The sequence below is a fragment of the Daphnia carinata genome, chromosome 10 (assembly GCF_022539665.2).
Source record: "Daphnia carinata strain CSIRO-1 chromosome 10, CSIRO_AGI_Dcar_HiC_V3, whole genome shotgun sequence".
Taxonomy (NCBI): domain Eukaryota; kingdom Metazoa; phylum Arthropoda; class Branchiopoda; order Diplostraca; family Daphniidae; genus Daphnia; species Daphnia carinata.
In genome coordinates this window covers 7,069,840-7,096,348 of record NC_081340.1, presented here as the reverse complement: position 1 = coordinate 7,096,348, position 26,509 = coordinate 7,069,840, and the positions used below count along the sequence as shown (strand labels likewise).

The following is a 26,509-nucleotide window of genomic DNA, read 5'->3' as shown; positions in this document are numbered from 1 at the left end:
GAGCGAAACGCTTTCTCTCTCTTGTTTTATTTATACATCCCCGTTCATTTCGGAGAAATAATTCTTAAAACATTTCTCGGTATAAGGCGTGGAATCGGGTGGTCCTGGAGGTAGACGGTCCGGGGAAATCGGGCACTTTGTGTCGGATTACCTCAAGTTTAAGGACCTCATATTGCGAATGCTGGATTACGACCCCAAAACGCGTATAACACCCTACTACGCCCTGCAGCACAACTTCTTCAAGCGGACGGCCGACGAAGGTACTAACACGCACAATAACTCGGCCTCAACGAGTCCGGCCAGCATGGCGGATCATTCCAGTCAAGCGGTTATAGCAGCGGCAGCGGCCGCCGAAAGTAGAGCGCGGTCGGATCCGAGCCACGGTGCGCCGAATTATTCGACAACAGCGTCGTCATCGACAGCCATCCAGCCGTCGGCTATGGAATGCGAAAGTCCCAGAGGCCTACCTCCATACCTGCACCAGCAACAGCAACAGGGTCACTCACGACCGCACCCTCACCATCTACCTACTTACTCGAATTCGTCGTCATCGGCAGCAGCCAGAAGATACGCGTCCCACCTGGACACGGGCGGTGGTGTAGGAGTTCAAGTGCTGAATAGCGCCAATCCAAGTGTCTTTACCTCCGGTTCTTCGGCCTTTATCGGATCGAGTTCAGCGTTTTCTGTTGGTAACAACAACCCGTCATCCACCTACAGCAATCTGGGTGTAGGCAGTGGTGGAGTGAACTACATCGGCGGTCCGTCAGCTTCGTCGTCGGCGACGACATCAGCGCTGGACTGCACGCAGAGCGGCAGCCTCAATTTACCGCTGTATCAAACCTCCTACAGTCTAATTCATCCGACTAGTGGCCCGTCGGCCACGAGCTCCTCTGGTTATTTCAATGCCTCATCCTCCAATTCCATCTATCCCTTCCCTTCCAGTCACGGGAGTAGCAATATCAACAGTAGTAGTAGTGCATTTAGCAGTATGAATGGCCCCGCAGCGTCCTCCTCCATCTCTTCGACTGCTCCTCAGCTCATCTACGCCAACGAAATGCCGTTGGCGGCGGGAGCAGCCGTGTCCAGTGGCGGAGGAGCCATCAAAAATTCTCGGCCCGGACCTCAACTGGCAACATCGGCCAGTGGTAGCAGCGACCGATCCGACAGTCCCATGCAAGTGGGTGTTTGCGTCCAGCAAAGCCCTGTCGCTAGCCATTGATAGAGCATCAATTTTTTGTGTTTTGTTTTCCCTCTTTCTTTTAAGAAAAACCAAATCTTTTACGACGCTGTTCTCTTTATAGACACACATAGAAGAGAGCGACAAGTCGCTGTGAAAAATTCGTGAACCTCCTCTTTGTATTATTATGATTTTTTTTTTACTTATCCATTATCGGAAGCGAGCCGGATGGGTTTTGTTTTGCTCAACCTTAGTACTACAATTACTACAGCATTTTCGTGATCACGAAAAATGTGTTTCTTTTTCCCCTCTTTTTTAAAAAAATTGGCTATTATCACTTTGCCACGACTCCTTCGCCTTCTTCGTTTTTTTATTCCCCCTCTTTTTAATCGAATTACCTGTCGTGTTTATTTTCGAATTTTTAAAAAAGAATCCTGAATTAATCACCCGAATTTTCTATGTTTCAAAAATCAACACACTAAAGAATTAGGTATGCAAACTTGACGCGAAAGAGTTCCTATCCGACCGTCGCCCCCACCAAACTGCCTCACTCTGATTTTAGTAGCATCAAAAACCGAATTTTTATTTCCTTCAATATTTCTCTACTCCTCCGCCGAATCTGTCTTAAATCCGCGAATAACAGTGACCAACGTGAACAAAAACCAGAAAAACATGTTAAATTTCAAAACAAAAACAAAAAAAAAGCCGATTAGTTTTTAAGACAATTTTTGTTTTGTGTTTTTAATTAATCCTCAGTAACCAATATATCTCTCGCATATAAATGTAATTGCATATGAGAATAAGGAATCAGACAGGGAACCTGTGCGTGTCTTTTCGAATTTGTGTATGTGTGTTCCTTCCTCGCGCAATGGCTCGAGAAAATGCGTACGCGTGTTTTTAATTTATTCGCCTCTTGTGTGTTTGTAGACAAATTTTCTCTCTATATCCCCCCAATTCTTATCTTTTTTTTTCCTATTTTGATAGACACGAGAAACCTTCATCGACGGTAAAAATAACGAGACAATTTCTTCAATTGTTGCTTTTTTGTTTGTTTTTGCAAGCAAAAGAAAATGAAATACTGAAATTGCTGTATCGTTGGTATTTCCTCTCCCGAATGATTAATGATGAAGACAATGTGTATCCCTTTTGCCCCCCGCCCCAATCGTATCTTTGTAACAATGACGATAATTTCAATAATTTCCCTTTATTTAATATTTTGGTTTTATTCCTTTTTTTTTTTTTTACTGTCTTGCCAATAAGTATACCGTGTATGTTATGCTCGTTTGTTCTTCCCTTTCTATTTTAAGCTCCTCATTTTACCGGGAGGTTAAAGTGAGGAGAAGAATTGAAACTTTGATAACTAATTTCTTTTGCATGATGAGCTGATGTACATAAATGAAGAGAAAAGAGGAGAGCAAACACTGTTGGAAAAGGCGTGTCTCTCTCCAGAATGTGGATATACATGCACGAAAATATAAAGAATGAACGAATGGGTTGAAAAAAACAAATGAGAGTTCGAAATTAATTTGCCTCGTTAACTGCAATCCACATTTGGATCGATAAATAAATACGTTATTTGACAGGATTTTTTCTATCTTTTTTTTTTTAAGAATGATTTTTCGTTAACAACACGATGTAATATATCGCCATCTAGTTCTTTCCATAGAAATAACACTTTAAAACAATCTGAAGGTGATGGAAAAAAAAACAGTCAGAATTCCTACACGAATGAAATAAATCTACGGGTATTCAGGGAAAGGGATTTTTAGAAAATTTCATCACGGAAAGATAAGACGATATTGAATTTCTTCTTTCATCTTTCCCGAGCATTATTTTGAAGAAGCAAATGATTTCGTTCAAAGGGCAACGTCCATATTGGCCATGGTGTTGGCAATTGTCTCGTCCTATTCAACAGTAACTATGAAATTATTTCCAGCAGTTGTCAGTTTAAAAAAGAATGTCGTACCTTGGTACATGTCTCCAGGAATTCATCCCACGTGACTTGTCCGTCGCAGTTGATATCGAGTTTCTGTCATTTGGCGAAACAAAGGTTAAGCTTTTTCTTTTTCCCAATTTTGTATCCGACAGCACTGACTTAGGGGTAAACAATGAGTTATCCTCGTGCTACTATTAATCTTGAGCTTGCTTTTGTGCTAAAATTCTTTCGCGTCTGGGGGGGGCTTTTCACAAATGAAACAAAAGCATTTCATTTGCCTGTGCAGTGAAGAGTAATACCAAGCCCTAGTTCTGCTTTTACGGTTTTTTTTTTGTTCATCATTCGAGGAAAGTTTCCTTTAATAGTTTAAAAAGTACAGCCAAGGCAGGTTAGAGGCCTGATTAAATTCCTGTTGAACCGAGCGTAATAAACATCTCAAGCAGACGAATATAATTGCCAGATCCCTTTCGGCGTCAATCAACATGGATTACGTTTTCTAATTTTAAAGTATTCTACTAATTTGCTTTGTGTCCCACTATTAAAATCTGACAGGTAAAAATAAATTTTTTTTCCCCATATTCATTTCATGAAAGAATCCACAAAAATGTTGATTCACATTTTTTGCAATTGCGAACCGGAATCAAATTAAAGCAAACGTGCAACGTTTTTTTTTTCAAAACCAACATGTCTACGGTTTTTTCGCAAGAAGTTTTCAACCTGCTGTGTGGATTCCCGTCTACAGGCCATTACGTTTGCACGTTTCAACGGGCCTACTTCACATCCAGATGAATCCATGAAAAAGAAGGCTGATCCGAAGTAAATCGAAGCTTTTGATTACAAGACACAGACGACCTGGAGGAAAACGAGCCTGGCTGAAAGTAGTAAGTGACCCCCTTGCAATTTTTATCGTGTTTTTTGTGTGTGGCCATTATGCACGTGTTTGCTGGGTGATTAGATTGGTAAGCTTATATTACCTGAAAGATGCGATCAGCGTGGCGTTCAGCGATCATTTCATGATTTCTGCGCTCGGCCATGGCGGCTGCTGAGTTGGCGGCTGAAGGACTGGGCATCAATTCAGGAATCGTTTTACTCGACAGTAGATTGCCTATAGTTTTGGGAAGATGCATACGAATTAGCCGTGTGATCGAATAATGAAGACATTCATTATGGGAGGTAGAAAAAGAAATATCTGTCATGCAGAAGACATTTGGACAAAAAAGAAAATCCCTGCCATGTTTTTATCACCGGATCGATAACAAAATGCCAGCAGACATTTTGTTTTTAGGTTTTTGTGGGCCCCATTCCAGTTTCGTCAACTGGATTGTAAAAATCTGTCTCGTGTGTGATTTCGTATTGGTCATATTATCTCGAGTGACACATTTTCATCCTTCTTTCAACTCGTGTTTTCAATACGATCAATCTAATTCCGTCTGTCTCTGACATCCATGCCAATGGTACCACGTTCTCTTTGGCTCGCATTCGCTTTTTCGTACGCAGTTGTCCTTTTTTTCTGAAATCAAAATGTTGTTTTCAACTAAATTTTTTTTCCAATTCCCCTGCCAAATGTCGATCTGAAAACCGAAGGAAACATCATTTCCAACCGTATGATAGTGTTGGGAATAGGGTTTGCTTCTTCAGAAAACCGTCAGTGTGATTATGTTGTGTGTGTGTGTGTCTGCATTAGTCTCTTGACACGCCCACGTAGTGCCAATCTCCCCCGACAGCAGCTCTTGCCGATGTAACGTGACTTGCCTTCAACACCGTGTTACTAACCCTATTGCCCTGTAGCTCAAACTTTTCCTTTCATTTGATATTTTGTCATGGAGACGACTATGGAATCTTTTTGATTGATATTTTCTCTTACCGTGAGGACTGAGTCGATGTACGGCCATGACAACGTCTCGCAATTCACCTCGGCTGATGACTCCATCGCCATCGGCGTCGTACAGTGTGAACACCCTGTTATTCACCACACGTACGGAGGAAAGGGCGATCATGAAGGCATGTTTATTTGTAGATGGCGTTAGAATCCAATCAATCGCACTCTTTCTTTTTTTAATGAGAGATGTCGCTAATTGACTTACCAACGTAATTTATCCGGCACTGATCCCCGTGACAGCGATGATACTCCCAGCACCAAATCCTTTTAAAAAAGAACAAATTTTAAATTCATTTTTTGTTTTTCTTTTTTGCGTCATGTCGAACTTTTTTTCGTAAAATCACCGCGAGCTCTGTAAGTCGACATTTCTCGGAAAAGGACTTTGAATAGTTTTTTAGGTTAACGATGTGCAGACAGCTGCTGACATATCACAGTCGAAACTGTTTGCATTTGAAAGCTCAAGACGGGCCAAGAAACTGTCACTTGTGTGTCTGTGTGTGCTCATCTTCGGCTTAAATCCTTCTTTTCGTCTTTTTTTTTATCGTTTTAATACCACCACCCGTCATAGTGGTAGTAGTTACTTCTTTATTTTATTTTATTTAAAAAGGAAACCCAAACACTGGGTTACAACACTGGCACAACTTTTCGGACCAATCAGGTGGCCCCTACTATAGTTTCTCATATTGTTAAGGGAAGAAAAGGGCGGGGTTTCTTGTCAATCTCTTTTAATGTTCGAAATTCATTTGCAGTTCAAAACTTTTATTTCATTCCTTCCAATTTCATTTGGTAAGAAAAATAAATCAAAAGTTTTGACTAACCACACCGAAAGTTCTTCCCACGGTCTTCACAAACGATTTTCTTTTGTTGTTTTTGCTGAATTGAGAGAGGCCCCATTACATGGATGCGTGTAGGGCAAGCATAAAAAAAAGACTAAAAACGAATCGCTTGATTGGATGTTTGTGTTTCACGAGCGAGTTTTAGCTGCTGTTCTGTATAGATATTTATAGAAGGACCCTTGTGCAAACAGTTCGGCGATCGGATCGGTTAGGCCGCTGTTGCTATCATTTCTGACCTAGGCACAAGGGAAAATCTTTATGGTCGCCATCTTTTTTTCCCCCCTGTCTTTCTTATAGTTTTGTCTTTTTAACACGGCACATCGTGTCTAGATGTAGTAAGGGGGGGATACCGTTGATGGTTAGAGGCAAAGTGTTGGCGAGTTCCGCGGGAGTCATATTGATCGGCTGAAAGCAACAAGGACGAACTGAACGTAAAGCGTCAAAATGAACTTGGACCATCATCTGGGAAAGGCATCTTTGTTTTTTTTTTTTCGTGTTCTATTCCTTGCTGTCGTGTCATTCTTGTTGCTCTTGTTTGTTTTGCTATTAATCCCGACGATCGTCGAGCGTGTTCTAATTGGGTGGACTGAAGCAATCCTCTAACCCGTCTAAACAGTTGCGCCCACGTTCGTCTACTTGCTAATCCTCTGGCGCATTTGCAACAGGGTATAACGTAACATTAATATTCACGCAATTTTTTTTGTTTTGCGTGGAAAATCTTTTGGATTTGTTTACACGTTTCTATTTTGAAAAGTCATTTGAAGTGAAGAATGTCGTAGCGAGTTGGGCCAAACAAAAATAGGTTAATGACTTGTCGTTTGTTTTTAATTGAAATGTCAACAAGGAGTTATTCGAATGTCAAATGGATGCATGGTAGAATGACGAGTGGATTGCTCAAGTGTCTCTTTGCCCCCCCCCCCCTTCTTCATCTAACCAATCAAAACAGACGCAGTAGGAACGTTTCGTTAAGCTATGCTACTTGATGGAGGGTGGGGTGCGTGAAAGGTGGGTTTCTTACTCGCGTTCGAGTACCCGAAATTTAAACCAACGCTCGAGATGGAACGGTTGAAACTTTCAATCATCGATTGCTCTTCGTTGTACCTCGTTCTGGGTTTTTGGCTCGGAAAGTTGTGCGCTCAAGTTATCTGTTTTGCATAAATAATGCCGGGAGACATAGAGATAGGTCGTGATTTTCTCTGACAACCTTATTCCGTAAATGATGGAACCCCTGTTTGTTTTTTTTTCTCAATTTATAGACGGCCTTGAGATCCCAGGCATTCTGGCTCGTTTGTTTTAACGTCAAAATTCACCATGCTTTTTAAAGTATTCGTAGAATTGATACGCAGCTTTGAACGCGCTTACCTCAAAGTTGATGACCCCGTTATGACGAATGTCGAACGCCCGAAACACGCAGTGTGCGTAAGGAGAAACATCTGCAAAAGAAAAAAAAATTCGAAATGGGTGAAAATGTCTTCTTTTTTTTTTTTTTTTTTTGCTTTTAGCGTAGCGCGAATAATGTCTTTACCTCCATACGGGAAGAAGTGGGTGTAAATGCGCTTGAAAGTGGCCTCGTTCACCGTCCCGGTCGGACATTCCTACACATTGAAAATGTTACAGAAATAACTTGATGGGTTTCTCTTGCCTTTCTACCGTCTCTTGAAAGCATCCCGAGAAAAGAAAAAAAAAAAATGCCACTCAAAACAGTAAAAAAGTGAAGTTCAAACGAGCACTTCCCGCCGTCAGTTCCAAATGACTCAATCATTTACTGTCGGTTGAACACACAAACACTCGTTAGGGCAAACAAAAGGAACAGAAGTCGTGGGATGCTGGAACTAGCGGTCAACGTGAGTTGAACTCTCCCAATATCCCCTTAGGCCAGCCTGATTTGTTTTTATTGTTTGCTTTTAGAGTACAGTAGTTTTAGTCGGCTCTTCAGCATAAAAATGTATTTATATACTTTTGAAAAAAAACCATCGACCTTTTTACCCCTGCCCCGCACTTATGCGAGAATCGTGACGTCGATTGCTATCGCTAAGATTGGAACTCTGGTTTAAAAAAAAAAAAGGTACTGGCGCATGATGAGAATGTGTTGCCCGTTTGAACAGATTCTCTTCGATCGAAAAACCATTTTCATGCCATTTCATTTTTCGATGGAAATAGAAATTAAAAAAAAACGCGATTGAAAAATTGTGAAGAGACGATTGAAGTTCGAAAATTGGCAAGAGATTGGTTCGATTGAAATAGTTTGAATTAAATTATTTTTCTCCATTACCTGTTTGAAACTGCGGTACATCAACTGCAGCTCCTTACGACTGAATCCTAAACAAGAATAATATTCGTAAAATGAGCAAATGTTTTTTTTTTATGTCTATTAACCAGTAGCTTTGCAAAGGGCGTCGATGCCGTCGGGTCGGTAGCGCGGCGTAGGGCTGTCCCCATCTTCGTGTTCAGCACTTCCTGTACAAAAAACCAACAGTTGTGTAACAGTTTGACACAATGTACGTGTAGGGATGAACAGGGAAAATGAGAAGGGTAGCCTAGGTAACCTGATACAGGTATAAATATTGGCGTCCAATGAAAAAACGAATATTATTTTTGCTTTTCTACATTGACTAACGGATCGGATGGAAACGTCGCTCGTGCACACAAGGTGGGGCTTTTTTCAAAAGAAATTGAAAGTAGAGATGCTGAGCCCTCCATTTCCTCCTTTCGCCCTCCATCTTTGGCTTTACTTGTACATCAACAGCCGAAAATTCGTGCGATCGATGCGTCGACATTGACGTTCGTTCCCGTGTGTCGTCGTCATGGGGGGGGGGGGGGAAAGGGGGGGGAAAGAAGCACAGAGTATAGGGGCTGGGAGGAGAGAAGAGGAAGCCTTGGCGGTCTTTTCAATTTACCAGGTTACGGTCTGCATTTTGCTTCTACAAAGGAACAGGGGCAGCCCAGAAGCTCAAGAGAAAGAAAGGGTATATACATGTATACACACACACACACATATATATATCCGAAGGTTCAAAGAGATCAAAAGAGATTGGAGCTATGCGCAGTGCTATATAGGGTGTGTGTGTGTGTACACACTGACGTATCACGCTGCTTATATGTAGCCAAAACGTTGTTCCCTCCCGTTCCCGCTTTTTTCCCGTTATTATTATGAGGGGCGAGATGGATGCGGTAGAAATTATTTATTTTTATTTGCGTGTAACATCAGGCGTTTTTAATTAAAATATTGTGCGCACAATATTGTTTGGCTCGTGTTTCATCCATGCGCGAAATTTGACGAATATCTCCAGACATTTGATTCGTTTTTTCTTTTTAATGAAAATGGTTGAATGGCGATAAAAACAAATTATAGGAATGTAATGCATTGAAACAGGAAGCGCTTTTAGATCCACATCATTTTGATGTAAATACGAAGAACAGTTTGATTCGCATTAATGTCATTCCTTTTACGTAGCAATGTTTTTTCCTTTCTCTCCGTATCTTGCCACGTCTCTTCATCGTTGAACAGTTGCGCTGTGTCTATTATCCATAGAAAAAGAAGAAATTCTTTAATGGCCCTGATGTGCTACTCCTATCTTTTAAGTATCCCTTTCCCTCCCCACTTCATCCCAGGGGCTATAGCGATTATTATTTATAACAGTTGGCGATGAGTGTGTGGGATAATCGACTTTTGCGTCTCGCAGGCTTCCAATAATTTACGTGAAAATGAAATCTTCCCCTTCCTTTTCGTCTGTTTTTAGCCTTCCTACATTTACCCCCTTTCCCATCTTGTGATTTAGCTGCCACTGTTGTGAGTTAATATTACATTTATATATATATATCCAAGATAGAGAGGGAGAGGCTACTATTAAAGATTGAATGGTCTAGCATAAATCATGAATGACGATGTTCGCCAAAAAGTCGGTATGGCATCAGCTGCGTGCGGGAGCTTTTCCCCTTGCCATACTCGAATTGTTTAATGATGGATACATCCCATTTACAATTCTCCCTTCGACTACACTAGTCCCCCTCCTTTTTTTTTTATATACATAGATATTCCATGCTATAAGAGCTCTGCGATATATTGAAGATTTTTGTTTTCTATCTGTCCTCAACTTTTGCCTCCTAACCGAAACGATGGTATGAAAATGCTCAAGTTTTTACGGTTGCATCTGATGGATCGTATTCACATTTTTCTTTCGTCTTTTACTACCCGATGTGATGGAGTAATACGAGCAAACTTTACGATTCAATTGTTTAAAAAAAGAAGACGAATCGCTTTCACGTCCCGAAAGGGCCCTCGCGCACCTGTTTTTAATGTGTTTCACCTTTTTTTTGTTGCGTCATTCGCACCGTATGTGTCTCTTGACTGAGGCCAAAACAGTTCGGTTTGCATTACGCCAAAGTTATTAGGCTGTTGAAGCTTGTCGTGTTACGTGACACATCGAAAAGAGGCCACGGGCGTGGTTGTTACCCTTTTTTTTTCTTTTCCATTACATTGATTAGCTCTGTCGACATTTCCTGCTCTTTTTACGTGACTATGTGTAGCAGACACAGTGGGGGGGGGGGGATAGTAACGTGGCGACAAACAACGCGAAATTGGGTGTAGGTATAACTAGCGTCCACAATAAGACAGATGCGCTAACAAGGTGTTCAATACTACTCGCGTTTTGCGGCTTTCCATTTCTTGTTTTTCTACCCCCCAAAACAATAGGCGAGATGACACGGGGGCGGGGGGAGGTATTGTGTGCACACGACATCGATCGATTTCTCTTCGATAACTATTATACTGTAGACTGAGGCACACATTACATCTTTTAGTTGGGCAAAAAGAGAGAACGGTGAGGAGGAAGGAGTTGTGCTCGCTTGCGTTCCTCGATCTACCGTAAAACCATAATCAACTCCCCGGAGTTCTTTATTGAGGGGGTTGCTCGCTGGTGGTTGGCTGGAGATAAACGCGGGATCTTTTCAACCAAAAAAAGGAATGGGGGCGATTGATTTATATTTTCGGCCGAAAATGCGAACCTTTTTTTTTGGTTGGTTGTAGCGGCTGAGACAGACAGTAGCGTCAGGGAGGGATTGATCAAGATATCCGCGTCTTTCTTCCTCTTTCTCGTGGAGTCACGTGTAAATAGCGAAGAAAAACGTATGGAAAATTGTGAGGGGAATTGCTGTATCGATAGTCTGACCACGATACGATTGAATGAACGTTCATATGATTCGTTAGTGGTGAAAGCGTGAAGAAATGATCCTATTTATGTCGCCTTATTTTCTGTTGCCGAATAGATAGTTATTGAGATTTTCGTGAAAAGACGCTTTGCCATTTTTTATTCTTCGAAAAAATGTTCTTATTTTTTCGTTTGGAATTCTACGCGACATCGAGCCTTGGTTTCTTTGAAGTTGTTTCGTTTTACTACCCCGTTTGGTTCCCGCTTTTTTTTTTCTTTACCGACACAAGGAATCGTCAAGTTTTATGCGAAACGCGCACGGATACCATTTTTGCAATTGTTTGATCAAGTCTCTGGGCTGCTCTTGTTCTGAAGCTTTTTATTTGCAATTTGACGGGGGTTGGAGCACATGTTTTTCTTTGTTCCGTCGTATTTACTTTTCTATCTTTTTTTTTTTTTTTTTTGCCCGCGCGTTTCTGACCATGGAGCGGTAGTACACGAGCAAATAGAGCAAGAAAAGGACGCGGGACGGCGGTAGACATCAAGAGCGAGTCAATAACAGACACGCTAGATTCATTGCCACTGTAGCGTTGCGTCGTGTTAAAATACAAGTAGAGAATTCTTTTGTGTCAGGTCACTTAACATTTCGTCACTTGCAATGTGCCTTGCATTCGATATGCTAAATAGGGTGAGATCCCTAACTCTTTCCAGCTAAACTGACGGGGGGCGGGGTTGCATGATGGTCATTAAGCGATTGATGATGTTGTTTGCCTCTGCCAAACTTTCATTTGAAAGCAGTTTGGTGTTTGTGATTAGAATCTATGAGAATTGCCTTAAATAAACGGGGTGGTGGTAAATGATTTCTATTGATCTTGAACGCGTACTTGTTCAATCATCACGTTGATTGCGAAAGGCTTTTACGGAAGTATTGGTCCCCCTTTTTTTTTTCCTTGTAAATAATTAATTTACTTCAGTCAAGCTTGGATAGAGTGGTACTTGCGACGCCGCTGACTGTTAGCCTCGAGCAAATCAGCGAAAGCCGTCGTTCATGAGCTTGAATGATTTTCAATAATGAAAACGGGCCACCCTAAAAAGTACACGCCATTTTTTTTTGTGCTCCGCTCCTTTTGCCCGTTTCACGTTGTTTTCCGATTTCTTATTTATTTATTTCGAGGACATTATTTTTAAAAAAAACCACCATCAGTACCCTGGTCGTCCTATTTTCGCTTGCCCGCTTCCGTAGTACAGAAGCAAACTTGTGTAACTACTATGCAATGTGAGTTTGATGTTGGAACAGCAGTTCTCTCGTATGTAAACGCAATCGCCAACAACTTGCGAGTACGTCGCCCGTTTCCTTATTTTTTTTTTACATTTAAAAAGAAAAGCTTCTTTTTTTATTTTTATTACGACATCTAGTTACGCAGAGCCGTAAGGCAAGTGAACACTTGGAAACGGGCTAGCACTCGAAACGTGCCAGCGTAAAAATGAAATTGGGTTTATGTTTTTATTTTTATTTTTCACGCAGATTTTCCTTTGAAAATGACCACTGGCCGCAAAAGTTGGTTGAACATTATTTTCTACTCGGTTTTATAACGATTTGCGAGCTTTTGTTTTTGTTCGTTATTTGTTCAGAGGGAAGTTCGTGGTGGCTGGAACTAGCGACTGGGCGGGTAAGGATTCGAAAGTCTTGTGTCAAACTTGTTTCGTCTATAGAGAGGGGAACGGGATCCTTCAAATAAAAATTGCGGGGCATGTCTTTATCCTGTGATTTATTTGAATGCGATTAATAATACGTCGATATTTATCGTTGATCGAATGCGACTGCTTCCGGACATTGTGGGATGCGGTAATACATCGCATTGTAAACAAACAACAAGAAAAGGTAGTTCATCGGGGACGAGGTAGACGAAGAGAGAGGACTTGATGAAATAGGAAATCGATTTCCTTTTGGGGGGGAATGGGAAAATACGTCCAGCCTAAAAGCTGCTCATGCATTCTCTACGAGAGACGAAAATTCTGCTCTTTTAAATTGACTTACCCATAAAACGGACTTCCTTCTTTCGCCGGAAGCTGCGTCTCAAATACTTGGCCATTTTCTCCGTTCGTTCGATGTTGTCTTCTTTTCTCTTTCCTTGTTTTTCGCCTATATATATATTTTTCTTCTTCTTCTTATCTCTAACTCGTCTGCGTTTTGATGGATAGAACTTGAGAGAGCAGCGGACACAAACGATGGCGGTAGTTCCCCCGTTCTTTTTTTTTCTTTACAGAATGTCGTCCTCGATTTGTTTTTTTTTGGCGCTTTGTGTGCGTGTCGTCCGGTCGTTCTCACCCAATCGATGCAGTTGCAATTGACAGCTATTCTCTCTCTCTCCCACCGTTCTACTTAGCCCCGTGGCAGCAAATCGAATGGCTTAATTTACTCGTCAGTTGTGGTGTGTAACACGCGTTCACTCTGCAACAACAAAAAAAAAACACGAACCGATAGAATAGAAAAAACTAACAAAAAAAAGCAAATGAAGTGCGCCGTTTAAAATTCAAACAACTAACAATCACGCGAACACAAAGTTTCGACGCCCATTAGGTTCTAACTTTTTTTTTTTTTTTTTAAATTGCTATAACACTTAACAGCTTAATCGATTGATGAATGTCGATTATAGATTAACAACGACTTACCTAAGAATTTGATGGTTTTTGAACGTCGGAAGTGTTTCAATGAAACTGAGGGTGGGAGCGACGGGAGAGCAGACCGGTCTCGACACGGTTCGGAACACGAATGAAGAAGCTTCACTGTTGTCGTCCTCTTTTTGCTTTCTTCTTTTCTCTTTTTTTTTATTATTTTCTTATCTTTTTTATTCGGGTCTCTCTGCCTTCGTCCGCGCGCGTTCACGGTCGAGCGGTGTCGGCCCTCCCACTCTATAGTGGCAGCAATGTGCGGTAGTGGAGTCTAGAGTGTGTATGTGTGTCTAGCGTAGAGCTGCTCTTCTTTTTCATCGCAATCCATTTGCCTCTTCCCGTGTTCTTCTGCCGTGTACGGCACGAGCGCTGTGGGGCGACGCTGTTTAACGCAGACACTCGGCGCCGAGCCAACAACGCACAACATATCCATGTTGTATTCATGTGTGTGTCTGTGTGTGTGTATATGTACACACACGGACACTGTACACACCTTTGCCTGAAATTGGTTCTTGAGGGAGAGGTGGACGTTGGATACGACGGGACATAATTAGACATTCGCTTCCCATCCCCTGCCTACCGTTGTGCTATGTAATTAACGATACGTGTGTAATTATCTGACTGCAAGGAATAGGGAGCGCAGTTTGGTGGAAGTCGAGAATTATGGGCGACTGTCGTAGTATATGGAAACATTTCGTGATTTAAAGCTTGGCGAGGAGATTTCGAAAAAGAATGATGATTACAATAATAAATAATGAAAAAGGAAGTGTAACTATTAATAGGGCGGGGTTTATCGTCTGAAAAATCTAAACATTTTGGCACGTCTGTTTTTTTTTTTTTCTTCCAACGATTAGTTTGGCGTTCGCAGTGGTGCTGGCAAGTGGGTGGTTTTGCTGGTGCAATAATAAACGCGTGAGTGATGTACACAAACGACGCACCGGTCGTGAAAACATCGTCCACTTCTTCCCGTTTTCTTATTTTTTTCGTGAATCGCCACTTCCAAGTTGACATGCCTATCCATAGATGGCGTGCGATACCGGCATTTTTGGCAAAAGAGAAATCGTTGCTCTCCGTCAATGAATAGTCATTTTTATTTACAAAAAAAAAAAAAAAAACGGGATAAAACGGTAGGAACGCAGACAAATGAGACAAGCGCGTCGTGATTTTTGGACTTATTTCTCAGCCAACGAGATTAGGACGACGCTGGAACGCCGTCTCCGTGTTTGGAATCGTTTCATAGAAAATCACAGTCGGGAATGTTGATTTTAGAAAAAAACAAAACAAAACAAACTTCACATTTGATTGCACTAAACATATCGACCATGTTTACGCGTCTCTCGAATCAGCTGCTTAATCGTATTATTATGTTTTCACTCTTTTGTGTGTATGTGTTGGTGGGGGGGGGGGGTAAATTGACTTTCTTTGGCTTCCGCTGGGAGAAAGGGTATTATTAATTCCGTACGGTTTTTGTGTGTTTCTTTTTTTTTTTTTTTTTTTTATGAATATCAAATGCGGATGCTCGGGGTAGGAAGGATGTAGGCGTCAGGGAAAGTTAAACGGTGGCACGTCCTTGCTATATTAGCCTAAAAAGTGTGTACATCAAGATACGGAAAAGAACACGAAAATTACGTTTACCTAATCTGATGGTCGTTTCTTCTTTATTTTTCTTTCTTATTCTTTCTAGAGATACGCAAAAATGCCATTTTTTCCCCCCACTCTTTCGTGTTTATACGAATCGTTTGTTTTTTTTAGCCAACACTTTGTGCTGGACACGTTCCAACACCCACTTTGTGGAATGTTTTGCCCGATCTTTTTTGTTTTATGTTTAGTCCTTTTAAAAAAGTTATCCGTTTGGAATCGATAAATCGTGTAAATGTGCAATTGCATTCGACTTTTGGCAAATGCGTGCGTTTTGAAATTTCGCAAAAAAAAAAAAATATATAAGAATTTATCGATTGTTTCATTCAGTTTGAAATTCCAATTTTTCGGATGAAATGTTTTATACTCTGCCTCTTTTTTTTTTTTTCACCGTAAATTCATGTTCGTGTGGTGGTTTAACATTTTCCGCCGTTCTTTATCCATCACACAACTGCGAAAAAAGAAAACTAAGCGGCCCCAAACGTGTTGTTTACTTTGCGATTTCGATACTTTTCCCTCCGCAACCCTCGAGCTACACTCGCAACAAGACGTAATATTTCCTTGTTCTGTTGTTTTTTTTTGTGTGTGTGTGTATAGTCGATACAGACGGGGAAGAAAGTATCCAAACCAAAAGAAAAAAAGAGTTCCAAATATGCCCTTCCTTTTTTTCTATAGGACGTTGTGGATGTTAGTCAGACTGTTCGCCTTTCGTGTGTTAACACGAAACATTGAATCGAGGGCATTGAGTGCGGCCCCAGCCAAATAGCCAACCTATGTAATGCGAACTCTGTACCTTAAGAAAAAAATGATAAAAACAAAGTAGCTACATGTCGTGACCGTCTCTGCGTGTAGGCCTCAATATTCGTCACGACATTGGCATATGACAACTTGAGGTGAACATGACGTTGTTTTTTTTTTGTGTACCCCGTATAGCAACTGGATCTATACGGCTGTTATTGCGTATCCCGCGGGCGCGTGAGTTGTACGTTGGATAGCAAAAAGAAAAAGGGGGTGCATGCACAGTTCATGAAATTCGTGTCTTCCGTGTGTGTGTAGCTGGAGAGGGGACCCTTCAGTTGCCCTTGCCCAGCACTTGGTTGATGCTTGGAATACAGCAGACACACGATCGACCGGGAGTGGATTGGACGAACGATCGAACAACAGGAATTCGTGCAACTGTGTCGGGCGCAGGACCAGCGTTGGTAGGAAAAAAAAATGAATAAGTGAATCAATAATCATTGAATGTCCGATGATGATGAAACATTATTTCCTCCATCGTAATTTCTTGGTTGCGTTGCTTAATTCGGGAATGGCGGATGCGGGAAAACAAATGTTTAATTAAATCTTTAATTTAATTAAGGCCCGTGATTTCCAATTCCCCGAGGATTTTTATGCGCATCCAACTTTTCATTATTATTTATTTTTTTTTTTTTCATTTTTGGTTTTGAACGTAGCCGATCATTTCTATCTTCTTTTTTTTTCTAAATTTTTAGAGTAAATCAACAGGCTCTGCAGACGTTGGCTAAACCAATAGCGAGTTGCTAAAATGGCCTTTTTTTTTAAAGCATCAGTTTTTTTTTGTTCGTGTCGAACGTGTTTTCCGCTGCGGTTGTGCAAACGATGGCGAGGAATGATGGAACATCATCTAAATGCAAATGAAGTCAACGTGCTTAAGCCCGACTACGTAATCAAGGAATCCTAGTCTATTAGTCCCCCCCCCCATTTATTTTAGACGTGAAATATAATTTGAGAGGGCCCAAGCGGACGCCATATTTTACGTGATTAAAAATCTAGCGGTCCTCTAAAGGTTTGCTCTATTTGAAATAGAAAAGGTGATGCGAAGCAATGATGCACCATGCTAGACACACAGGCAGGCTAAGAATCAATAAGGTCTCGATTTCCATTGAAAAGCGCAATTAAGGAATCTCAGCGGAACCGATAGAAACGACGTTGAAAAAGGCTGAAATTTTCTAAAGAATATTTTTGACGCTTCTAATTCGCCTTCTGTCGTGAGAAGAGCAAACATCAGCCATCTGAAGCAGCCGGAATCGAAGAAATAAAAAAAAAAATCCGTTCATTTGACATCGGGTGCATGTATCGATTGACGTGATCATTCGATGCTGTTGCTGCATAAAAAAAAAGGTCGATGTTCTAAAAGATTGGAGTCTCTTTTTTTTTTCACGATACGTTTACTAGTTATAAATATTTGTTTTTCTTTCTTTTTTCTTTCTTTTTTTTTTTTTTTTACATTTGTTCTCATCTGTTTCCTATTGGAGTTTTGCAAACGACAGTTTTATTGCTGTGCGCAGCAGCTGTGCATATCGTTTCCTTGGCAACCCCATGCGCCTGAATTTCGTGCCTCCTGTTTTCCTAACAATTTGGAAGCGGATCCCAAGTGAAAATGAGACACATTTTTTTTTTAAAGTTCATCAGCCCAACTTCTTGTACATCAAATTTTATCCGCTATGGAATTTGATACGAATTTCTAAAGTGATCGTTTTTTTTTTTTTTTTTTTTTTTTTTAACTTAACATCTTTGATGTAAAACTTTGATTTGCTGGGGGTGGCAGAGGATATCGAGTTTCGCACATTGATTTTTGACAATTTAACTGTTTGAAATGGAACGTAAGAATGGACACATTTTCACTTTTTTTTTTTTTAATTTTAATTAAGTAGATGATGGTATTTCTCGTTTGACAAACAAAGATAATAAAGAGGAAGTGATCGATGGCCCTCGATTAATGCGTTTGTTAGAATGCGAATTTACACGGACAATATGGCGGAACGTTCGTCCTAGGTGTCTTATATTCAAAAGACGTTATCGATCAGCTGTGGCACGGCTACTAATAAAATGTCGTCACATAATGGCCCAGTGGACTGAATTGACCTCCCGTCATGTAATTAAATAGTTTCCAGTTCCCCTTTCCATCTAAAATGGTGACGTCCGATCAAATAGGAACCCGACATTTACTAATTGGCTGTCGCTAGGTTTAAAAAATATTTTTATTTTTATTTTTATTTTTTTTTAAATTGCTGAACGACCCCACCTTTTTTGTATTTAAAGTTTTTCTTTTTCTTTCGTGACTTGTTTTGTGTAAAGAAAAAAAAACGAGAGAGAGGAATCATTTTCTATGTGTTTGATGACGTCGTCGTCGAACCGGGAAATCAAATCAACTGGGCATGGCGTGTAGCGGACGGGCGGTGAAGCGCTGAAATCGTCAGCAATGGGATTTCCCTATTGTCGTGACACTCTCGGGACTAACAAATTCTCTTTCTCTCTACTGGAGCATTCAGCCGTTTCTCCCAATTTTTCTTTTTTCTTTTTTTTTTCTCTCTAACTCTCTCTCGTAAATGCCAATCAAGTTAACGGCGCCATTGAGTTTTAAAAAAATCTTTTACTTTTTTTTAGAAGATTTTCTTTTGAAAAGCAATTCTTAAATAGTCTTAACTGAAATTGGACTAATCGCGTTTTCAACGCCATTTTGATTGTTTCAATTGATTTTTTGGGATGGGAAATTTGTTATTGACATTTTCGAAACGAATGCGGACCCGCCATAGCCTATAAGATCTGTATTTATAGATGTGTATAATTATGTATAAACGTATGGAGGAAACAAATAATAAAATATGGACAATTAAGATCGACACATTCAAACAGAAAATTGCTTTAAGTTAGATCGTTACAAGTGAAATAAAACAGAAAAAAAAAGAAATGGTGCGTTTCCGATTGCCTTTTCTTTTATTGATTGAATTGTTTCTTTTTTAAACGACGGCAACAGTGTCACGACGGATGCGCTGGATCATCCCAAGTCGGATGTCAATCTCTCAATAGATGTGATGATACTCTGGTCCTATATCAATTTGAATCATAGTATTTATATTTTTGTTTTTACTTTAACGTCAAGTCAATGTATAACACGTATCATATTTTATGGTAAATTAAAAAAAAAAAAAAAAAGATGATTGGAGACAGAAAGAAAAAAATTGCGTTTCCAGTTACGAAAAAAAAAAGAAAAATACCCAATTATTTTTATAAGGATCGGTTACGGAGATGAGGTTTTCTTTTTCTTTTTCTTATGTAGCTAGGACGGATGGAATGACTCGCAATGATATTATGCTTTACCTGGAGGCAAACTTGGAGGAAAGTCTCCATGGTGACGACTCCGTCGTGGTTTAGATCCAACTTCTATTTATTTTTATGTTGTTTGTTATCAGATGCCGCGAGGTAACATTCGTTTCGTGTAATTAAAAAGAGAAACATAGATTACAAATCGAACAGCGAACTCGTCGATGAATAGAACACACGTAAAATGGAAATTCAAATGCAAAATGTTAACGACCTGGAAGACTTTGTCAGTCTGTTGGTTGATGAGCTGATCCACTTGGACGGAACTCGTCGGTTGCTGCGACAATGACGAGTGTTGTGCCAACTTTTTAATTGATGGATTACCTAAATGTCCAACGAAGAGCATTTTTAATCTAATGAGATTCAAATCTTCTTCATCTAGAACCCCTCACCATATTGACGTCATTTTTTTTAGGTGGGGGCTAAAGCGTGTCTCTCAAAGACAAGTAAAGAGGTTTCGATGAGATCTGCCCTCCGTTCTTGTTATTTACTCATCAAGATTCAACGCACGCACCGATTCGTGTGTATATCTGTATTTATATGCAACATCTTTGGAACGAAGGGGAAGGGGTTTTGTTACCCTGGGATACTGGAGTAGACGTTTATCAGTGATATGTGACGTCAGTTGCTCATTCGGTCGGATAAAGACTCGTGAGTTTTAGAGAAACACGAACCCATCCTAGTTTTCCGGGTATTGTTGATGAAAGTAGCCATCCTCACCTGCCACTTCGGATCAAATCCACTCAAGTAGCACAGCAACTGTCTATTTCATCGAAGCCCATCTAATGTCTAATATCTAACTTGAGTTTTTTTCTCTCTTTTTTTTTCAATGTTTTCTGTTTGAGATATCGATTGCCCGTGTAGAAAGGCGAGTCTATTGTATTCGTTCTACACTCGAATCCGATAATATTGAGGAAAATTTTTTCAATTTATTTTTATTAATTTTTTTCTTGAGAGCGTCATTCAGCAGGAGTGCACGCATTAATCGAATTTTGTTTGGGGGGTATATTTCATTTGATTATTGAAGAAAAGGGCTGTATAAGGGACGCTGTGTGAGCTGTACACGTAAAATACGAACTAATATCTTTACTTGCCAGGTTGGGAAAGATTGCTTTTGCCTTTCTTTATCCGGCTGAGTAAATATTTGAGTGTGAGAAAGGGAATTTTCTTTTTTCTTTTTTTTTTTTGAAATTTAAAGTATCAGCCCTTTCATCCAGTCTTTTGTTAGTTATTCAAAAAAAAAAAAGACACGAAACTTAATAGAGAATCGGCTGATTTCTAATGTTCTCGTGAATATTTAAATAGCTAATAGAAGTTCTTTCACCAAATAGCAACAAAGAAAACAACAACTTTATCAGGTCTCTTGTGTTATTATTTTTTAATTCCCCTTTTTTTTTTGTAAAGAAAAGGGTCTAAGTATTGCGCAACCCATTAGGATTATCAGAATCCCCCCCCCCCCCCCCCCCACAAATCCTCCATCACATCGTCTAAAAATTCATCAGGGTTATTACGGCTAAATGGAAAACTCTTCTAATACTAATGTACGACAAACTTAGACTTTAAAAATTTCAAACATTTAAACGAATCAAAATGTGTGTGGAGGGCTTTACCTTGATTTCGTCCCCCCATACGATACGCCGCCAAAATGACGTCGCGAATCTCTGAACGGTGTATGACTCCGTCACCATCCGAATCGTACAACGTGAAGACCCTTAATGAGTCAAAAGATAAAATCTAATTGCAATTTTCCGTATGTTTTTTTTTTTCGAATTTACGAGGCAATTTAAAAAGGACTTACCAGCGCAGCTTGTCCGCTAACGATCCCCTAGACAGGGCTGATATGGCCAACACCATCTCCTGCGTACATACAGATCCAATCAAATGTCTTTCGATTAGATGTGAGATACTTTTAGCTTATAACGAAGTCAACGTGATTGATAGTCATTTACTATTTTCTTGCTCGTCCATTTACGAGCCTTAAGGGATTGTGATTACATTTCCTATATACGCGCCCCATCAAAAGTCATGAGCTGGACAGTCCTCCCCATTAAGATTCGTCCTCACTTTATTTGTTTGTTATTAAGAATCCCAGTAGATTTGCTCAGTTGATAGGGGGAAAGAAAAGAAGGCAGTTCATCATGTTAGGGGGGGGGGGGATTTGAGTTAATGTGACAACGCGAAACTATGTGCGATGCTTTATGGCATCGTGCGGACACGCGACATCTCCAGTGAAAATAAAACTCGTTTTTGCGTTTTGTTTTGTTTTTCCGGAGAGAATGAAAGAATCAAAATGATGTCATATATATAATGCGTTATGAAGACAAGGCATATTTTATTGATAGAAAAAGAGAAATCTTTTAGCGGTTGTATGGCACGTGCGGTCAGTCTACATTACAAAGCTTATTATTACCGTCCAGCAGGGATTATTATAGCTATTAAATATACAGCCCCTTTCCTTCGACTCCTTTTTTTTGTTGCTATGAAGCCGGCTCTGTGTAATAGCTGGCCATAACGCAATGGGACCTCCCCTCAAAAAAAAACCAATCAAAATATTAAAAAATAAATAAATAAGAAAAAAAAAAGCTGATAACATCGTTCATCGTTCTAAGTTCAACATTTTTTTCAAAAAATAAATAGAGATGAAAAAAAAGAGAGAGAAACAATAAAGAAACATAAAATATCTTACAGAGTGTGTGTTGCTGATATGACCATCGACATACGAAAATGTTGTTGACCCTTCAACAGCCGGTCACCAAGTGTTGCGTACATTTACACACATATCCTCCTCCCTCCCTCTTCGCTTTCTTTCATAACAAATATACACACAAGTCTTTTCTAAAGAGTTTTCGCCCTCAAGAAAAAAAAAAAAAAAAAAAAAAAGAAGCTAATGGATGGGTGGGCTATATAGACTTAGTCTATAGTGACGACGGGTGGGCCGGGTATAGGGTGGCACGCACAGCCGATCAATAAACGACGGCCGAGAATGAGGAGGGAAAAAAGAAAGGGCTGAGATGTTGGAACAAGCGCTGCTCATAGACGGGCAGCGTGAATGTCTCACGTCTACGATGCTGAGTCAATAGTTGGTCAATATCATACGTATGAGTCTTTTTGTATAATCAGAAAAGAAAAGAAAAAACAAACAGGTGGAAGCAAATCTACGAACTTTTTCTCTTGATTTTGGATCTTAATTGAATGGGTTCAACGTAATGGAATAGATGGTTTGCATGTCGTCGTTGAAATTCCACTTGGAAATGTGTCCCTCCCGCACCCGTCTCTTTTTTTTTTTTTTTTTTTTTTTTTTCTTCTTCTTCTTTCACGTTCGTTTCCCGAGACCTGTAAATTGAACTCCTGTGCGAGCGTTCCACGTTGTTATCTAATTGGATGTCTGTCGACATGTCGAAACTCTTGTTCAAGAACTTTTTTCTTCTTCTTTCTTTTTATTCTAAAGGCTCGTCTATTATTACGCCTGCCAGCATTGACGGTTTTATTACGAATTTTTTTTTTTTTTTTTTTTTTTTAGTTGTTAACACACAATTCTTTCTTTGTAAAATAGGCTGTCGTATCGTTATCTTCTTGTTTACGACGTCTAACTAAAATATTTCCCTTTTCTGCGTTGCCAAACAGCTGTTGGAACGGCATGGAATATTTCAAGAATTGGCACTTGAATGTGTAGGGAGAACGACTTTTAAAACATTGATATTTTTTTTTACTATTAGTTATTATTGCGGGAATAAAATTAAAAGAAAAAAGAAAGCACTTTTAAGTTGTTTGTACCTCAAAGGTCAGGTAGCCCTTACGTTGTGGGTCGAAGGCGTTGAACAAACAGGTGGCGTAACTGGAACAGTCTGCATAATTTGACACAGCCAAACAAAACGAAAGGAAATTATTATTTATGATTATTTTAATTTGCATCTATTTTACGAGGGGGATATAACAGAGACAAACAAGGTCGGCCTTTTTTATGCGGTTGCAATCAAGATGCAAGGATTGAGCTTAAGGCTATCGACGTCTGGGCGCGGATCAACTAGCAATAAAGCAGCCGGGATGTTTTGAATTACGTATTCATACGCTGAATATGAAAAGCATATTCTACATCCTAAGATGCATACAGCTCTGTTTTTTTCTCAATTTCACTTTGTTTCAGAAAAAAAGACGCAGATCGTGCATGTATTGAAAATATAAGAAGCTTATCTAGTCGATGCTTCTCGCTTAGAAATCCTAAAATATACGTGTGTGTACGTAACCTCTACCGTATGCGAAAAGACATGGACTGGTTTTGTTAAGCATTTCTTTTCTCTCTCTTTTCTTTTTGTTTTAGATTTGCTGCAGTGCATCATCATATTTTGCTGAAGGGATGAAAAGAACGACATCAGATTGTCATAAAGGTATTGTTATACACATCATGTACCATGACGTTGTATCTTCTAAACACGTAACCTTTATTTGTTTTCGTTTTAACGAATGTCTTTAAAAAAAAAAAGAGTTATGCTTAAAACAAAACATAATTCTTTTTTCTCGATTTTTAGAGTCACTTGGATATCGTGCAACTACATCGATCGTTATATTCGTGGTGCCCTATCCTCTGCATCGTCCTCTACACATTTTGTAGGGGTAAGTACAATCGCTTTCTTCTTTTTATCGTCTATTGATTCAATTACGTATCTACTATTGTGTCGAGCTATATTTAGTAAGGGAGGGAGAAAAAAAAAAGGGGTCGGGCACAAAAGACGAATTTGCTGTTTATTTTGGCCTACCCCCTTATTAAGGTCGAGTGCTGGCCGAGGCAACAATATTGAAGGGCAAAGTAAACAGAGGACGGTGTGTATATAAAGTTGCAAGAATACCATCAACAATAAATGGCGGCAGAGTGACACACTATTCACAATGTAAAGGTATTGTGTCATAGGAGAAAAGAAAAAAAAAAGGGCAATGTAGTGGGAGCCACTTACCTCCCAGCGGGTAGTATTTGGTGAGGATGTATCGAAAGTGCTTCGGTTCTGCCGTTCCGAGGGGACATTCCTTTTTTTTTTTTTTAGTCAATACAAAAGATTACATATAGTGTGTGGCTATAGTTTTCATAGCCATCGGTTATAGGCATTTGTTAAATTCACGCGTTTTGTTTTTGGCATTTCTGAAAGTGTTAAGATATGACACAAAGTGTGCGCGTTCTGTAGTCTTTGCACGTACGCACCGGCTGCTATTTAGTGTTTTACGAACTGCGTGATTTTAATTTTTTTCGTTGTGCGATCGATAACATCAATTTTATTTTGCACGAAAACATACAAAAAAAATTGGTGTTAGATTTAATAGTAATCACGCAACGGCTCAGAAAATAAAAAGAAGGGAACAAGCGCGCGTGAAATGTGTGCACGACACGAGGCGTTTTTACCTGCTTGAAGGCTCGATAGAATTTTTTCAATTCTTCCTTGGTCAGTTGAGTTGCTCGGCAAAGAGCGGAGAGGTTTTTGTCTGGTCTCTTGGGCCGTTCCAGTGGGAAAGGTCGGCTCTCGTGGTGGACGCCTGTACGTAAAGAAGCGAGCGCAATCATTTAACTGTCATCACCTTTTTTTTTTTTCAGGGAAAATTCAAACAGGGCGAGCTGATGCCATTCATCGCGTTATTACGCGCACTACATGTTCAATTATGCTAATGGGGGGGGGGGGGAGCATAACAAGCAACAAAAAATAGTCGTACATATATAAATATAAAACAAACAATCTTTCCAAAAACAAAAAATGTGATTTATTTTTAATCAATTGAATAATGAAATTGTACCGGAGAAATGAACTTGTTTGAGGGTGCGGCAGAGGAATTGGCGTACGCCGCCAAACGATCGTATGACGGGGTTGTTGTTTGTAGTTCGCGTGGCGATAGACGAGACGTCTACATCGTACGGATAAGGTGCCACACACTGACCGGAAGACACGGTACAAGCCGATGATAGATCATCGTGCAAATTACTTCCCGCACCAGCCGACGCGTACGCCATGACGTCGCTGAAATCTCCTTTCTATTCGCACCCTTACGATTTCTCTTTTCTTCGAAGGAAACAATCCAAAACACAAACACATTTGAAATTGTTTTTTCCTTTTTTTTTTTTTTATTTTCTTTTTATTTCCGCCCGTTTTTTTTTGTTTTTGTTTCGCACTAGACGCAATTGCGATGAAACGTGTCGTATTACATCGTTGATTTAAAAACAAACGAAAAATAAAATAAATGTGTGTGTGATGGAACTATCGGTTGTTTAGAAGAGAGAGACGAGATCCTTGACGGACTAGGGTCGGAGCGTGACTGCCAACGTGCCCGTTTCCCTTTTTAAAAAGCTCGTAGCGCACACAGACGCCCCTTTCTATCTCACTCTTTACCATCAAGTCGTGCGACGCACGCCCGTCTCTACGTCCCATGGCGACACACTCCACCTCCTCATGAAGTTTATTGTACCATTCTTTCTCTCTCTCTCTCTCTCTCTCTCTCTCTTTTCCGCTTTCGTTCTCACTTTTTTTTCCCTTACAAGTATTCATCTCTTTCTGGCGTCCTTAGCAACATCTTCCCGGTCTATAAATCACTGACGCCACAGGTGGGATCAGAAAGAAAAGGAAAAAAAAAAAAATGGTTCTACAAGTTTGCTTCTCTTTTTTTTTTGTGTGTGCTATCTGGTTCAATCATTCCGTCGTCCTTCGTTCTCTTCCTTTTTGGGTCGTACCTCTTCCTGGACGTTTTCCCGCAATGGGTAATACAATTGTCATCGAGGATCCTCCCCTCCTCCTCTAGGATTTGTTTTCCTGTCTCTTTGCATACATCGTTTTATCTTATTTCCTTCGACGCAAATGAACGAGTGTACTGATCGTTTCTTATTTATTTTGATTTATTTCATTTTTTTTTTCTGTTTTCGTTTATTGCATGTATATCTTCAGCGACCCACGAACACACATCGGCCCTGTTTCCAGTCGGCTGAACATGGGACCCTTCTGATCCCTTTGACTTGCACGACTGTACGCGATTGCTCCCGCGGTCACGGTTAATGTATAGACTCCCCCCCCCCTCTTTTTTTTTTTTTTTTTTAATATGGAAGTGTACCAGGAGGCAGCGAGGCCATCA

At 40.1% G+C, this 26,509-nt stretch overlaps 3 protein-coding genes and 1 long non-coding RNA gene across 4 annotated transcripts in view; 2 read left to right on the top strand and 2 right to left on the bottom strand.

Moving 5' to 3' along the window:
• LOC130701099 (dual specificity tyrosine-phosphorylation-regulated kinase 1B-like) overlaps positions 1–2,764 on the top strand; it is a 7,231-nt gene extending 4,467 nt beyond the window's left edge. The window contains exon 8 of the mRNA XM_057523048.2: positions 87–2,764. Within this exon, the coding sequence (XP_057379031.1) occupies positions 87–1,219 (1,133 nt within the window). The 3' untranslated portion in view covers positions 1,220–2,764. The remainder of the gene's footprint in view (positions 1–86) is intronic.
• Positions 2,598–13,169, bottom strand: LOC130701157 (Kv channel-interacting protein 1-like). The gene is made up of 10 exons (XM_057523135.2): positions 13,014–13,169; positions 8,205–8,285; positions 8,101–8,147; positions 7,354–7,423; positions 7,191–7,261; positions 5,198–5,256; positions 4,978–5,072; positions 4,088–4,218; positions 3,144–3,206; positions 2,598–3,081 (listed from the first exon to the last, which is right to left on the bottom strand). The coding sequence occupies exons 1-10, from the start codon at positions 13,066–13,068 to the stop codon at positions 3,034–3,036; spliced, it is 720 nt and encodes a 239-aa protein (XP_057379118.1). The 5' UTR covers positions 13,069–13,169; the 3' UTR covers positions 2,598–3,033.
• On the top strand, positions 3,821–26,509 carry LOC130701199 (uncharacterized). Its single transcript, XR_009003970.2, has 4 exons — positions 3,821–3,994; positions 23,730–23,796; positions 23,938–24,022; positions 26,326–26,509. It is a non-coding gene; the product is annotated as an uncharacterized LOC130701199 (long non-coding RNA).
• LOC130701148 (hippocalcin-like protein 1) lies at positions 18,841–25,862 on the bottom strand. The gene is made up of 9 exons (XM_057523125.2): positions 25,187–25,862; positions 24,801–24,931; positions 24,361–24,430; positions 23,186–23,256; positions 21,210–21,268; positions 21,022–21,122; positions 19,626–19,735; positions 19,409–19,471; positions 18,841–19,136 (listed from the first exon to the last, which is right to left on the bottom strand). Exons 1-9 carry the CDS (start codon positions 25,398–25,400, stop codon positions 19,086–19,088), a joined length of 870 nt encoding a protein of 289 aa, XP_057379108.1. The 5' UTR covers positions 25,401–25,862; the 3' UTR covers positions 18,841–19,085.

Coding starts and splice junctions, on each gene's coding strand:
- LOC130701157 (XM_057523135.2), bottom strand. CDS start 13,068: ATGGCCAAGTATTTGAGACGCAGCTTCCGGCGAAAGAAGGAAGTCCGT. Junction 7,262..7,353: donor CCACTTCTTCCCGTATGGAG/GTAAAGACATTA, acceptor TTTCTTTTGCAG/ATGTTTCTCCTTACGCACAC. Junction 5,073..5,197: donor GTGCCGGATAAATTACGTTG/GTAAGTCAATTA, acceptor GGTGAATAACAG/GGTGTTCACACTGTACGACG.
- LOC130701148 (XM_057523125.2), bottom strand. CDS start 25,400: ATGGCGTACGCGTCGGCTGGTGCGGGAAGTAATTTGCACGATGATCTA. Junction 21,123..21,209: donor TTAGCGGACAAGCTGCGCTG/GTAAGTCCTTTT, acceptor TGACTCATTAAG/GGTCTTCACGTTGTACGATT. Junction 19,472..19,625: donor AGACTGACAAAGTCTTCCAG/GTCGTTAACATT, acceptor AAAAATAAATAG/AAGTTGGATCTAAACCACGA.